The 16,347-nt window shown below is 40.0% G+C and overlaps 2 protein-coding genes across 2 annotated transcripts; both read right to left on the reverse strand.

The window, feature by feature from the left end:
* Positions 1-457: 457 nt before the first annotated feature.
* Positions 458-6,457, reverse strand: fance (FA complementation group E). Its single transcript, XM_049580151.1, has 10 exons — positions 6,178-6,457; positions 3,930-4,515; positions 3,710-3,754; positions 3,573-3,629; positions 1,563-1,706; positions 1,364-1,487; positions 1,112-1,187; positions 920-986; positions 695-820; positions 458-605 (listed from the first exon to the last, which is right to left on the reverse strand). The coding sequence occupies exons 1-10, from the start codon at positions 6,417-6,419 to the stop codon at positions 501-503; spliced, it is 1,572 nt and encodes a 523-aa protein (XP_049436108.1). The 5' UTR covers positions 6,420-6,457; the 3' UTR covers positions 458-500.
* An 879-nt stretch (positions 6,458-7,336) lies between these two features.
* Positions 7,337-15,407, reverse strand: mkrn4 (makorin, ring finger protein, 4). Its single transcript, XM_049580152.1, has 8 exons — positions 15,319-15,407; positions 12,985-13,113; positions 12,634-12,878; positions 12,442-12,530; positions 10,237-10,487; positions 10,037-10,144; positions 8,299-8,398; positions 7,337-8,203 (listed from the first exon to the last, which is right to left on the reverse strand). Exons 1-8 carry the CDS (start codon positions 15,348-15,350, stop codon positions 8,057-8,059), a joined length of 1,101 nt encoding a protein of 366 aa, XP_049436109.1. The 5' UTR covers positions 15,351-15,407; the 3' UTR covers positions 7,337-8,056.
* Positions 15,408-16,347: the final 940 nt, after the last annotated feature.

Below are 16,347 nucleotides of genomic sequence, written 5' to 3' on the forward strand. Positions count from 1 at the left end.
AATATTGACTGTCATTTTTATGTTTCTAATACTTTTTTTGTAAAAATATGTTTGTTGCTTGAATAGTATTTATGCCAATGTATGTGCTTATCAAAATAAATGGTCAAAAATTAGCAAAGCAAAAAATACTGGTAAGGTATACTTTCAGTATTTATGTTTTGAAAAGAAGTAAATGTTAAAAAAGTAAAAGAAGCAATACCTCAATTTAAAAAAAAAAAAAAAAAACTCCCTTACAAGTCAGAGCCCTGCACTTCAAATCTTAGAAAACAGCACAGAAGCATTATCAGATGACTGTACTTAGGTATTTAAACTAAAAGCATTCATGCAGCAGAATGGCCCTTACCATTGTTGTATTATTTTTAAATATTTTCTGTATGACCTGACTCAGAGGGAATTGTCATATTCTGTGTGAAAGAGGTGGAATAAAAAGATTCATTGCCAAGAAGCAGACAAAAACATATTTTAACATTTTATTAACAGGCACTAGATCTGACGAAACTTCATGTGTGTGTGATCCTTTTCAAAGCAGCTTGGAGAGACTTTTTCAGGAAGGTTTCATTTGACATCAGGCAGCCGTGCAGGGAGTGTTTGTGTGCAGCCGTCACCTGAAATACAGATTAACACAAATGCAGACAGATTACAAATACTACCTAATCCACTGTTCAACCATTATGCATCTGAATTACAAACTTACATGACTGCTATATTTGGTGAGGACTGTGAGCATCATCTTTGCAAACTTCACAGACTTTGTGAACTGAGGACTCTGGCTGACGAGCTGTTCTGTGAACTGTGTGAACATTTCTTCACTCAGGTCAGGCTGAAAAAAACAAAAAACAAAACTGGAATCTCAATAACAAGGAATATTATGACTAAGTGGCCTTGCAGCAGTTTTCCCATGAATCAACAGTCATCTCACCTTGGAGTCGAGCAAGCTGTGGATAATTGAGAGCACTGCCTCACTCCATGTTATTTTGAACGTCATTCTGGGAGGAAGACGAGTGAAGATTGTATCAACAAACAACTAATAATAATAACAGTGCATTTTATTATTCAGTGCTTCTTTGACTTATTAAATCAGTAAATACATCATTTAAATGTTTTATCTTACTGAAGCACCAGCAGTCTGTAATGTGAATCCAGGCAGTTTTCTATCAGTCTGTTCAGCAGCTCAGCCTGTGGATTCCCTGAAAACAAAGTTCAAAGTAAAGGAACCATTGACGTTCAGGCCAAGAGGTGAGGAACAAGGTCATGACATCAAGTCCTGCTTATCTGTTCTTGAACCTGGACACTGAATCCATGCCAGCTGCTGTGCAACTAACTCTGACCTCCCTGTTAATACCTGTTAAAAACCCTTCCCCACCTATGTTCTTTTCCTCAAGAACTGGTTCGATCACAGCATGGCACATTGGTCTGGGATAGCGGCTACACAGTGACATCACTGCAGAGACTAGACATCTTGAGGCCGGTTCTGACAGGGACAGGACCTACAGTAAGATGACATCCTGTCAGTATCAAACACAGCGATGCATTTTTCATCTTTTGCATATTCAGAGATGGACCTTCTGCAGCAGGAGGCTCTTGATGAGTGTTGCTGCCGTGCTGTAGCTGAAGTCCAGAGAGGGAGCCAATATACTGCTGCACAGTTTAGGCAGAGTCTGCTCCGGTAAATCAGGCAAACTCAGCATACTGCAAAACACCTCCACCTGGACAGGAGAGGCAGAGATGTGGGATTAGTCCTTTCACCATCCATCAGTAAGCAAAGGTATAACATGAGTGGTTAGGTTAAGCTCTTTGATTGGTCAAAAGGGTATTCTCCAGGGTGGCTTCTCCACGTTATTTCTTATATTAGAGCTGCTTTACATTCAGTGACATCTGTACAATATAATAGCTCTGAAATCAGAGTTAGGGAAGCTACTGTGTAAGCATCATAATTACCTCACACTGAAAGAAGTTAAACTACAGCAAAGCAAGCCTGGGGAGATACTATATAGTTTGGTTAACTAAAGCTACTTGGAATAAGTAGTTTAAATTACTTTGTTAAAAAAAAACCCAACAAGATCATAATGACAATGTCCATGCAAAAAGTGCCCACCTGATCACTGGTCATTAACCAAAAAAATATAATACCCCATTATTAAAGAAACGTCAGCTTTAGTTTATGTGCATCAGTCAGACACCTGCCTGTCAGAAACTAGAGTTGTTGCAGCAGGATTACTCAGGCAAAATTTTTTCCGAACATTTCTTAATAAATAGCAATAGTTAATACACAAGACTAACTGGGGGCGCTAAGTAGGTCACCTGGTAGAGCAGGTAGTGCCCCATGTACAAAGGCTATGTCCCTGCCACAGAGGCCACAGCTTCAGTTCCGACCTGCGGCACTTGGCTGCATGTCATCCCCGATCTTTCCCTGTTTCACACTACCACTGTCCTATCAAATGAAAGCTCCAAAAATAATCTTGAAAACTACTTAAGACTAATTGTGTTCAAAGGGGGGTTCAATTACAGTAGAGAAGCAATGGGAAAATAACAATTAAAAAGAGATCCTTTCATTTAATGGCCCAAAAAAGGCAAATAAGTAAATAAGTAGTAAGTAAATTACTCAAATCACTCAGCAAATATCAATGTAGCTGAACTACCGTCATGCTAGAACGAAATGCGCAAATTACACATAGTCACTACACCCCAACACTGTCTGACATACTATCCATATAAACTTGTGTTAATTGTTTTTGTGAGAACTTGACTCAACTCAACTTTTATTTCTGAGTCCATATTCATACTGAACCTGTGGAGCAGTACATTAAAAGATTTATCTATACTTATCTTCTGAAAAAGAGAAGTTACACCTTTGTTAGGGTTTGGGTCCCTTTTACCCAACTGAATGTTAATGTGACAGACATATGGACCTTTTTCACAGCAGACATTTTGACTTGTGTCAGTAGAAAAAGCACAGGTGAAATTGATAACATTAAGGATGGCTGAGTTCCATTCAGTGTCCCAGTAAGCTAGTAACATTTAGCCAACATGGACAATACCAGGGTCTTCCCTAAGTGGAACACACCTGTGTTGCTCCTACTCTGACATGTCAAAATGTCTGCCGTGAAAAAGGTCTATTGTGAAGTGATGATAATGGAGTCCACGAGAGATCTGGTTAACACTTAGCAGACTACACATGAGCACTGAATTACTCTGTGCTCTCAGTCACATCAACTCAGATGCCTTTTTTAATGTGATAAATTAACATATAAATTAATGGCACAAAGCCATTTTGCCTCTTGAACGTCTGTGAAGATATACACTTTCTAGGATAATGTTGCTCCTGCCTAAATGTTTATTTTATTCTATTTTCTGTCTTGCCTTTGCCTTTGTTATGTATACTTTTAATTAACATTTGTGTAAGGTATGTCTTATAACTCTGTTTACAGAAAATAAACAAACTGCTTTTTTATGTACCTATCTAGTATTTTGTTCATTCATATACAAGAATGGGACAGAATAAAATATTGCAAACACCTTTAAATATAGTTTAATGCACAGTAAATGTCAGCTACAAAATTTGGAGGACATACTTGACCAGGGTCACAGTCGTTCAGCACTTTAAACACCTCCACGGAACTCTGGTCCCACTGCAAACACACAATAATATTTATAGTAATAACAAATGTCAGTTTGTGCTGGCTGGAAGACAGACAACAGTTCTTCTTACCTCTGTCTGACTTTCCAGTAATTCCTTTATTTGAAGAGCAGAGACCTACAAAAATATAAAATAGACCACATTTTGTTATTTCAACTATAACCAGTGTGAAAAGTAAATATAATGGTCCAATTACTGCACTTGATTTAATCACTCTGGAAGCTTGCTCATCAATATGTTATTTAATGGAAAGACTTCCAGTGTCTACAGGACAGATAAAACCTGTCTTTACCTTTATTTGTTCAGGCAGAGCATCACATGAACCGCCTGGTGCTGGCCGCAGCTCTTCAGCACGAGTCTCTGCTGCACCATCATTTCCTAATCCTCCTGATGTCTCTTCTTTTGCACTCTGCTCTTCAGCATTGAGACATTCACTACCACAGACGTCCATCTTGATCCGTTTACTCTGCTGTCCTGTTTCCTCACCGTCTGAGTCCAGACTGACAAAGCTGACCTTTCTTTTACGTTGTGTCCCCAGCTCTGATAAACCAAATGCACTCTGAGTTTCAGATTCTACTGTGTGACCACCGAAGCACTTGGCCCATCCTCCAGCCTCCCCAACACCCAGCAAACGCTGCGACAGCTCAGTGAGTCTGTGGCTGCACCGTGGCGAATACAGAGGCTCCTCATTATGGGACCCCAGGGTTCTTTCCATCTGTCTAACCAGAGCAGTGACCCAGGGGCTTGGATGAGGGTCCTGGCTGAGGCACTTGAGAAGATGGAGGACGGCGGTCCGAGGAAGAAATGAGTGGACTAGATAGATGAAGGACAGCAGGTTCTGTTTGAATAATGCTGGAAACTGGCACACCAACGGTTTACTGGAACAGATAGGGAAAAAATGGGTGTGAGGCATAGGCATGGGCATATGACATGAAAAAATACCTTGCCAAAATGTGTCTTAGGTTACCACTAAGATTTAATTTAGCACTTGTCTGGTGCATAGCTGAAGATTACCATTTTATGGTAATACACAGGAGTCAGTGGACTGTATGTTGTAGTTTCATTTTATTTAAACATGTGTTACTTAATGTAGGGAAGTAAAAAGCATTTTTTTCTCTGAAATGTAGTGAAGAAGTAGAAAAGTATTGATATTAGTAAAGTAAAAATAAATCTGACATGCCACAATAGAGCAGAGGCATCACACAACATTTGTGTACTCGTTGTATATGCATACGAACAGACATCCATTCTGTAGTTGGTGCTGATAGATACTACCTATTAGAGCCTTTTTTGTCATCTTATGTTTTTGTACTGTTCATTTCTGAGGGTGGGGGGAGGGTGACTTTTACTTGTGTTTGTATTAAAATCTGAAAATCTATATCAAGGACTGAATACAAATGACAAACATTCAACTGAATATATCAAGGTTAAATGTGAGAAAGAACTCAACGTAAAAATTTCAGATGAAGATTGGCATAATATGTGGAAGATGCACCACTCAACCACTCATTCACAAACTTGGAGGGAATTCTCATGGACGAAACTGATTCATTTCTCTTGCTTACTTTTCTTTTCAATTTCTCGAAAAGAAAAGTAAGCATCTCCATAGTTGCCAGAAGTGTTGGCGAGAATGTGGGTGTTATGATGTAGACCACACTCATATTTTTTGGAAATGTGAGAAAAATAATGGTATTTTGGAAAATTATATGTAAAGAGACTGACCACATACTAGGATATGAGGTCCCTAACAGTTGTTTAGCGCTTTATCTATGTAATCTTTCCGAAGATGATGCTAGTGCGACTCGAGTGATAGATATTTGATCAAAATGTTGCTAGTAGCAAGCAAGAAAGCTATCACCAGGAATTGGGGTAAAAAAAACAAAACAAAAAACGCCACCATCAAACGACCAATGGCTAGCAATTGTGGAAGAAATCTTTTTAATGGTGAAACTGGAAGCAGAAGAAAAATGGACTCTATACAGGACTCAAAATGATGACACTAGACTGGAGTAATAATTAAAAAGAATGGCCAATTTTTGTTGTAAAGGTGTGTATCATGCATCTACCCAAGCAGTTTTTGTTTTGTTGGCTCTTATTATTTTTCAATTATTTTATTATTTCATTATGCTGTTATTACAAAAATTGTTGATAAAGATTTAAGTGGGAAAAAAAATCTGAAAATCTACCAATATATATATGTAAACATCAAATGGTAAATTTTAAAAGTCTGACAACTACTTTATGGTAAATGGAGCGTCATGAATTTCCACAAGTCACTCACGGAGACTGAAGGAAAAATATCTGTAGCTTTGGGGAGGGTCACACCTCTGCCACCCTCCTCCTCTGATTAGTAAAGGACAGTCCCTTAATACTGACATTTGTGTGATATGATGAGTTAAACTGTCTGCTGCTGTGAGAAATGACCTGTATTGTTATAATTCATTATGGTTTACTGAGCGAGTTTGGACCGTTGGTCCTACAGTGACAATTTAACTCTACCTTACCGTAACATGGATTTTACGTCGTGTATCTTTACTTACACCGTCAGTGGCTGTGCCTCAGTACGTGGACAGGTAACTTGGTCCTGGCACAGGATTTCTATGAAGTTAGACAGCGACATTTCAGGGTTGGCTCGGTGCTGTCTGTGGAAGACACCCACAGCTCTCTGGGCACCGGAGGCTCCACACAGGAGGGACCGGACCAGCAGCTTCGACTGCCCGTCAAACCGATTCAGAAACATATCAGCGTCCATTCTACCGGGTGAAGTTTGACACCGTGTCATCCTCCCATACCCACCGCGCCATTTATGTTGACATGTTTTCTTCTTCGTTTCAATGGAGGTTGGAGAAACCAGCTTTCAGGTGCATTACCGCCACCTACTGGACTGGAGTGTGGAGCGGCAGCTTGGCAGGAAACTAACAAACTATACAGTGGCTAAGCTGTCTCTATTATTGCTGTTACTCTTAAATAATTAAACAGAAGCTTATGCATATTCCTTGATGTCCTTACAAGTAGATTCCCAAAAGTAATACTTAACTTTCCTTCAGTTAGTCCTTTTATTAACTGCCTTCTTTCTTCTTCAGATCTGTTGCAGTCTATTAGGAGATGTTATCTGTTTACAGTTCATTATGGTGTGAACATAGTCCTGAGGGATGCTTCCCTATTATATGGAGTGTGTAATTTAATTCAGTACGTCCTATCCTATCCTTCCCTTGGGTTCCCACTCTGCAATCTACCAGCACTTACATGTTTATAGTCCTTTATAATAGTTTTGACCTCTGATTTACCTAGTGGTACTTGCCAGTCAATTACCTGTTGTGTTAATGATTGTTTAGCCAATATATCTACTTTTTCATTTCCTTCTACCCCTACATGAGCAGGAACCCAAAGAAAGGAGATACCCAATCCCCTGCAATATAACCTGAGCAACACATGATGAATTTTATAAATATTATCCTGTCTGCATTATGATTTTCCAGATTTAATGCTCAAAAATGCTGACTGGAAAAAATATTCCAATTAATTAAGCGGTGTATACTGCAAGGCATGCTGACATGTCTTTTTTATATGTGTATTTTCACTTAGTTTGTGCTCCACCCAGCGGTACACTCTATAGATTCTAGCCTATCAATTTAATCTTAAACTTTAAATCCAAAAAATGTCACTGAAAGCATGACAGAGGTTTTCAGTGAGTGAAGCAATGTTTTATTTTCTGTGTACAAGTACAACTTGTTTAAAAAAAGGAATAAAATCTTGACATTTCATGACCTTGTCAAAACTAGGAAAAGGGTGTCTATCACTTGAGGTAGCCTGTCGTTAGTAGTGGACATCGGCGACAAGTGGTACAGCATACTTTTTATCTATAGACAATTAAAACTACCATCCACACAAATCTTTAAAATATCAAAATGGTGCAAATCGCTTAGAGAAGTCAGAGTTGAGCACTCCCGTTAATCGCAAGTAGAAGGAAAATTAACTATCGGCAACATGTTTTAAGCATTTTGGCCACAAGAGTGGAATAAATGCAAAGATAGATAACACCGTAAGACAGAGATTAAAGATGCATCACATTGGGGATGCGTACATCAAAACAGGGCAACAGACCATGTGCCATAGAGAGCTGAGTGTACACGTCCTCGTTTCCAAACAGTAGCAGGTGATTTCACAGGTTAGATCCTCTCTGGCTGAAGGAGGGCTGGTCGGTAAAATCACCTGCTGTAGTCTGACTGGGATTAAAAACCTTAACACACTGGGCTCTCCATGGGGCATGTTGACATCCTGAATCTTGATCATGACTACTCAAGAAGTTTCAGTACTGACAGAAGGGTCATAACACAGCCATATGCTCTTCTGGGGGCCAATTTTACAAGGAGGGCCCCGTTCAGTGGTTTCAGGCACTGACAAAAAGAAAGAAAAAGCTCAGACACGATACTCCTCAGGTAGGAATATAGCAAAGCTAGAGTAATCATCTTCGTCGTCGCTGTCGTCATCATAACCACCGAGAAGGGTCATGGCGATGAAACGACTGACCAGATCTACGTCAAATTCTTCATCTTCTGTAAAATACTGTTGAGCAAGAAACAAATAAAAAGTAAATACATTATATCATGTATACTAATGGTGGTAAGAAATTGATAGTATATAAAAAGGGTTATATTTACCGGAAATGACCCGCGGCGTGGAGTTTTGTCATGCCGATAAAGGCAGTCTGTTTTGAAGGGGCAGTATCTGTAGCGCGAATAATACCTGCATCTTTTCTTACTGGAATCATGAGAGAGAGGACAGGACAGGAGGGTGGGTCTCAGTTGCATGTGGTCATTTGTCAAACCAATCATGGCCATTCATGCAATTTCAGAGATTTCAAGCAGTTTTGCATTTAACTTAACATATTTCTGGGAAATTAAATGCAAAGCTCTAATAATTAATGCAACAGATTTGGACATTTTTTAATTCCCCATTTTGTATTCAGCACTAATGTGGCACCTTCAGTATTCATTATAGACATTGTTTAAAATCAAATCCATCAGGTTAAGTCTTGCAGAATCCTGTGAAATGTCACATTTGTCATTATCTCCTCAATTTGATACATTTCTTGTCTGTTAAGATATTTTAGCAAATTGCTTTACACCTCAAGAATAATCCCTTCTCACCATAGAGAGTGAGAAAAATGTGATTTTAGCATGTGGAGGTGGAATTCATCCAAACATTTATTGTCAGTGACTTTTTTTGGTAGCATTTCAAAGTAAATATTTTGAGTTGTTGTTAATGTAGTTTACATACTGCTTGCATTTTCATCACGCCACTTGAATTTCACTCTACAACTTTTTTTTCTTTAAAAATTCATTTTCAGAAGTTAAATATCAGTGGAAATGCAGGGGATAGTTGAGCCAGAAAAGTCAAGTCAGAGTGGCACGTTCAGTGTGAAAAAAAAGGATGACTAAAACCAATGTACAGTACTTACACACCCAGCCAGTACAAACTAAGGGAAGACTAGCAGCACTGTACACTAACAGTGCCAACAACAGCCACAGTGCTGACAGAGCTAACAGGTTTAATCTGGGGGGAACCAGAGTGTGAACTAGAGGACTGCATAGAGGATGACGTTTTTCTGTAGGCCAACATGGAAGTTCATGTCTCCCTGGTTCCCTCATTAAAAAGCCTAGGGGACTTTTACACTACATTTTGTATTATTGCAGAAAATGACCTCTGTGGCAAACAAACATTTGATGCTGAAGTTTTGTTCAATGAGGTAATTTTCACAAATAAACACCACTTCTATGATTTCTTTAAACCTAAATGCAATTGCCAGAAGTAAAAGGCAAAAGTGAGGCTATAAACTCCACTACATTACACCACAGGTGCACAACTTCGACATCACCACCACCATGAAGCTGTACACCCATTCAAAAACCCACTGACTTTGACTAACTCATTTCCAGATTGTAGGACTCATTTCTGAAGCACTCGAAAATCCAGCAGCAGCGGGCGGGATTAGGAAAACAGTCCCGCACAGGGCTCTAGTGTGGGCGTTAAGCTTCCACGACGACACCCTCATAGCCAGTGGGACATGGCCGGCCCGGCTACCAAAACAGAGAAGCTCGGATTACAGCACACACACAGAGGGAGTGTGACTTGATTCTTTGCTCAGGATACCATTACTCTACTCTACTATATCTTTACATAGCAAATAGTTGTTTGCCATTTTATTAAATGTCCTGAATGTTGAATGTAGAACCTTGAAATTGTAAATCGTTCTTTTTAACTGTGCTCTGGTAGGACAAAAATAATTCAAATTGCACTCATGGACATTAAACAGTTTCAGAGGTCATGAGTCGTGTCAGACCTTCAGCCCAGCTGTGGGGATTAGCGTTGCTGTCAAAACCGAATCTCACACCATACCTGAATTTTTCTTTGAAGGCAGCAACTAAGCTTTCCTTTGCCTGTCCTTCAACCCAGTGTTTGTTAGGCACATAAAAGGCAGACCTCACTCGGCACTGGGGGCAGCTCCTGAGGAATAATTATTTAACACTGATGTTAGGTCAGGTCCTTTACATGAGTCAACAGATGCAGTTAAATATTTAAATATTCCTGAAACTTACTTGACCACATCCGGCTCAAGGTCTTTTGTTTTCCTCCAGGTCATAATGCATTGTAAACAGAAGGCGTGATTGCAGTTTGGCAAGATTCCAAAAACCTGGTTTCCTGGTGTCTTTTCATACACCTTGTCCATGCAGATGCCACAGGTCACATTTTGACTCTGGAGGAAGGCCTCCATTTCCTCTATATTCCCCTGGGTACTAGAGGCTGCAGCAGCAGCACCGTCTTCTGTCGTCTCATTGGAAGAAGTCTCCTGAGCACAGAAACTTTGTGGTCAGTATAAGCCTCCTGGGTTCAATTTGTTTGATTCACTAATATGCCTGCAGAAAGATCAGACTTAAAGCAGCTGTGCGGAACTTTTCGTTTTCGTTGATTATAGCGCCCCTTTGGTCAGAGCGGTATGACACCCACAGCCTGGTGTCGTAAAATTCTGACTGCAGCCGGCAATTACCGCATTCATTTGTTTTGGAGAGCGAGGGGATTAACTAACGTCAGGTCGGTCCAAGTAATTAGTGGAAACAGCAAAATTACTCAGTAAATTCTCCTGTTGTGTTTCTGTTCTGATCTAATGTAATCTATTGTGTATTTTGAGCTACTAAAGCTACCATAGTAGTGTGAGCCTCAAGTTATTCTGGGTAATGTAGTAACCGTTGTTGTGCTACTGGAAACAATGAGAAGCAGCCGTGTACGTTCGGTGTAAGGAGGAATAAACAGTGAACAAGTCATCTGCTGAGTCCGCATTATTATGTGAAAAGAATACTCTGACGATTTGGAAGTTATGCCCTTTATCATTTTCATATTGAGACAGTGGTTAGCATGGCACTTGTAGGGGGTCAATACATCTTGCGCAGAGGGATACACCGGTGAGCAACAGCTGCAGCTGGCTCCGGGACAGGTACGCTAGGTCACTCGGTAAAAGCAAACAAAGAGACGACACGGACGATATTACTCACCCGACTGAAAGCTGTCCATCAGCTCCTGCAGGCCTGGGGCTTTTTTTCCAGTTCATCTTAGGAACATGAAAAAAAGTTTCAATCACGCCAGGATTAGTGATTGCTGCAAAGTTTTCATTCCTTGTGATGCACTCTCTGCGGCGGTTTTCCTCCTGATGATATATCTCCCCAACGATGGTAACACCGAGGGAGCGGAGGATTCAGCCTCTCTTCTCGCCTGCTCAGCATCCAAGGCATGGAGTTCCTCATTTGTGTACTCCGGGTCAAACAGGTATGACTCTGGATCTGTGTCCGCTACAAGAAACTCTTCAAAATCGCGTTCAAAGTCGCCCATTGCAGCTACTAAAATCCGGAGATATTGCTAGGCTAAATAAACAGTTGAGTTTTGTTTACAAGCTACGTCTGTGCCTGCTCACCGGTGTATCCCTCCGCGGATCACAGCGCAGGATGTACTGACCCCCTATAAGCGCAATGCTAACCGCTGAGACCCAGCCACTGGACATACAGACACAAAAAAGGTGTCGATCATGTTGTCTCAGTATGAAAATGATAGAGAAAGGGCATAACTCCCAAATGGTCGGAGTATTCTTTTATGTAAAGATACACAGTGAAGACATAACATAATCCTAACACAGCAAAGCTTTTACCTGCAGCCTTCGCTTGCAAAGGTAACGCTACTAACGTTAGGTCAGTCCAAGTAATTAGTGGAAACATGCTAACATTACACACAAATTAGTAGTAAAGTAAGACCTGTTCATAAATGTTCTGGTGTAACTCTGAATTTCTTATAAACTGAGGACAACTGCCTGCTGTATATTTGTGTTCATGGTCACAGTCACAGATAATTTTACATGATGCTCCATTGTTATCCACCATGACGTCAAAAGTACAACCAAGTCCTCATAGATACATCTCTGGTAAAACTGTTAGGTGTTATGTGTTCAGCAATGCCTGTTGCGTACTGCTTACTCGAAGAACACTGTAAACATGGCTCCTTCTTCTGTGGTTTAATCGCTGTGGGCTGCTGCGGGCGAGCAGAATCACTTCCGCCTCGGGTGCCGTATTCTGGTTTGCTGACTTCCGCTGTGTGTCCAACCCGAGTGAGGCTACGCTAAATAGCCATATAGAGAAAGGCTTTTTTGTCACTGTTGGGTTCAAATAAATATGCGGATCTTCAAGGGGGGGTGATACGAACTAGGGGCAGTTTTATTAATGGTAAAAAGTTCCGCACAGCTGCTTTAAAATGAAGTAAACCTGCTCATTTCCTCCGTCAGATGCAGATGCTTGAGCAACTTCTGAGCTATGGACAGATTCCCAAGAAGCACTGATAGGAGTGTCAGTATCTGTTCAAACAAAAATAAAAAGAAAATGAAAAAGAAAACAAAGTAAGTCAAGTGTGGGAAAATGCTGACTAAAGTCAGTGTCACCCATTAAAACATCCAATACCTTGTGATTGTTCCTCTTCAATATCTACTGCCAGGCGCCCACTGTTGTGTTGAGGATTTGAGATAGGAAACAGCTGTGATCTGCTGCATTCCTGCTTGGACGTCACCCCAGACTGCAGAAGAGCAGGCTCTGACCCTCTTCTGTCAGATGGAGTATAAGCCACACTGGAGGCGGACACAGTAGGTTCTGAACCTCTTCGACCTGCAGCAGCTGCATCAACCTCAGGTTGAGGGACATGGAGATATCTAGTGGTGGAAAATATTGAACAGGCTAAGGAAATCTGGCCACATGTCATCCTCTATCATTTAGTTATAAACAAATGAGGACATGGAGGGAAGATAAAAAGCTTACCTGCAGCTGTCACCATACCAGCATCCACCTTTCTGAAAGTATCTGCATATTTGCGATGGTATTATATCTGGCCATTCATGGCGATAATTACATCTTGATCCAAATCTGCAATATCCATTTAGGAAATGTCTGTAATGAAAAGGGAAGGGAGTAAATTCCTACCATGAAGCATCACATAGCCAAGGCCAGGTCCATTCAACGCACTGGCACAAATATTAAATATTTAAAAGTTTGTAGCAATGCAAGGCCTGCCTCACTTTTATGGCTATATATCATTGCTCCTGGGTTTTAAAGGTCAAAATCTAGGACTTCTGCTTTTAAGTCCCAAGTCGGTCAAGTCAGTTTGTGTGAAATTCTCAAGTCCCTCTAGTTTTTTCTTGCATTATATAATATTTTTTCATGTATGCAGTAAGAGGCAAGTTCATTAATCCAGTGTGTTGGTGATGGCAAGTGCTGGCAAGTAGAATAAAGTGTTTCTTGTGGTAGTTCACAATAACAGAACTCACATCCCCCAGTATCCATATCCTTGGATCCTGCTTGATTTGCGAGCCTACTGTCCTTGAGGTTATTAAGATACTGTATTTCCAAAATTATTCTATCACTGGGCAGCTCCAAAGCATGTGCAGAAGATCACCTTCACTGGCTTTACATCGCTGACACATGGGAGAAATGCTACTGTCAATTTTATGTAGCCTATAGGGGGTGTAATATGTTCTGTGAATTATATTAAATTGGATTTGCCTATGTTTTGTTGCGATTAATACAGCCTGTGCCCGTTCCAATAGTTGATGCCACTCCTGCTCGCTAAAAACTCAACATAGATCTTTTTACCATTTTCCTTTTGTGCATATTTTATCATAGCCAGGTAAGTTGTTGTCAATGATGCCGTATATGTGAGAGGTTAGTGCTTTGATTGTAGTGCATGTCCTGCTATACAGATATGTTTCAAAGGGAGATTCTTTTGGGATTTCTGGGAAAATGTATTTACATTTTTCTTTAACCTACTGCCTAATTTGTAAGAATTTAAAAAAAAAAAATACATGAGCAGGGAGATTTCAGATAGTTTGTTGGAAGCTAGCAAATGTATCATCAACATATAAGTCTGCAATTGTTTGAATCTTTCCATTTTTGTAGAGTTGGGTTCTTTTGCTCCTGGATTTTATGAAAGTCAAAACCTATGACTTCTGGTTTCAAGTCTGATGTCTGTCAAGTCAATTTGTGTGAAATTCTCAAGTTTCATTGGTTAGTAATATCAAAACGGTAGAAACAACTACGCAAGTTATCTACGAATTACATAAGAAAAATAAGTATGCAAATGGATGGAAAAATCCTAAAATATGACCATGATTTGGGTTATTTTATTGCTCCTGGTTTTTAAGCTAGTCAAAACCTGGGACTTCTGCTTTAAAGTCCCAATTCGGTTAAGTCAGTTTGTGTTTAAGTCTCAAATCTGTCTGGTTTGTAGCAGCTGCACAAGTTATCTTCATAAAAAGGTATGTAAACCAAAGGAACAATCCTATATAACGCAACGGGTTGTGGACCTAGCAATGGCTCAGGGCAGGTAAAGGCAGAACTTGTTTCAGACCGTTTGAAAAACAGTAAAATTCAACACAGCTAACGTTAACTGTTGTCTTACATTATCTACAAATGTCATGAAAAAGCTGGCAATAACATCTCGCAGCTGTAATCTTCTAAAATGACGAATATATTAAGCTAATTATCTGAAGAGTGAGACTGCTTAAACCTTTCCAACACACACGAGGATCACTCAAACCAACCTATGTGTTTACGTGCTGTCGGAAATCGAGAGATCCATCATTTGCATAAACTTAAAGTTACTAATATCCTCAGTTATTCTGGCTAACGTTATGTTAAGCACTGGTATTTAATCACAGTTGAGTTTAACACTGATTGTGATAGCTAATAAATGGGACAGAGCGCACTTCAATCACAGTAACTGATTGAACCTAACGTTAACGCTTAACTGTTTCGGCCAACATTCACATTTCAACGCTTGTCTAAGGATAAAAATTAACCTTTCTTGATACCCACCCACCCATTTAACGTTTTTTTACATGACGCCAATACTAAACGTCTCAAATATCCACGGAAAAGCAAACTTGTCTTACTTTATCTACAACAAAATTACTGTTTTTAATGGTTGAAAAGTTACTCTTTCGCCTTAACGTCTACATCCAATGTAGCACGACAGCACTTGAAAGTAGCACAGATTCTCTAACGGACATATTAGTAACGTTTCTCATCGTCACAGCAGCTACTTTCCCCCATTTTGTTCACTTTAATGGCGTTTTAGTACAACACACTGCCGCTTACCTACAGATACTTCCACTACGGGCCGAGTCCATCCTCCGTGTGTTTTAAGAGTGCCGCCAAACGCCGTCCATTTCACCACCTAATTATCAGCCGGTTCCTTCTACCAATCAGCTTCGCAACTAGCCAATAGAAACGTGACGTTGACGTTTGTTCCTAACGTCATCACGTTCACATTCTCATTCATCCATTTACTTGTCTGAACTCTCCCACTGCTATCACACCAGGGAGTGTATTAGCAAGTGAGAGAAGCTGATAAACTGCAGGCATGTGTTTTATCCCCCTGTTTGGTATGCATTTTTAATTTCTCCCAGCTATTTGGGATCAGTAGGTCCCCATCAGTATAAAAAACTAAACACTGACAATTATAATTAAGTCCCAATGTCTTCAGATGAGTACTTCCTAATTGTCCTATCTTGTCACTGCTACTAAAATTAGTCACTTTGTATTCCATTATCAAACTACAAACATTGTTAATCATAAATAAACAAGTTTCAACCATAAAATGTGATCAGGTTTTGGACCTTGTTCACTTTTGTATCAGGATTGGATGCAGACTGACTTGGCAGAGATGGCTACCATCTTTTTACATGGATTAGTGTATTGTGCAAATTATCCTTCCACATGTGCACCAAAAGAAACCTTGTGACAACTTTTACTTCCTCTAGATAGTAGTTAAGTAGTATGAAGTATAAGGTCACGTAAACCAAAAATGAGATGTCCTTATATGATTACACAGGATCTCAGGTTATACATATAATCTGTCTCATAATCAAAACTAGCATGCCTCCATAAACCAGTCAAGTTTCAGCCTGTCCAGACTCATGTAGCCATGACAATGCTTCAAATACAGATGTTGCTGAAAAGAAGCTATGTATGCTACAACATGGAGGCCTCACACACATCTTCAATCAGGCTGCACAGATCAATACAATCAGTACAGTTTAGAGGTGGACACCCAAGATTAATGTTACCAGTTCAGTGTCTGACCAATGTTCCCCTTTCTGTTCCCTAGTTATGGCGTTGAGTAAT

The sequence above is a fragment of the Epinephelus fuscoguttatus genome, linkage group LG7, assembly GCF_011397635.1.
Source record: "Epinephelus fuscoguttatus linkage group LG7, E.fuscoguttatus.final_Chr_v1".
NCBI lineage: Eukaryota > Metazoa > Chordata > Actinopteri > Perciformes > Serranidae > Epinephelus > Epinephelus fuscoguttatus.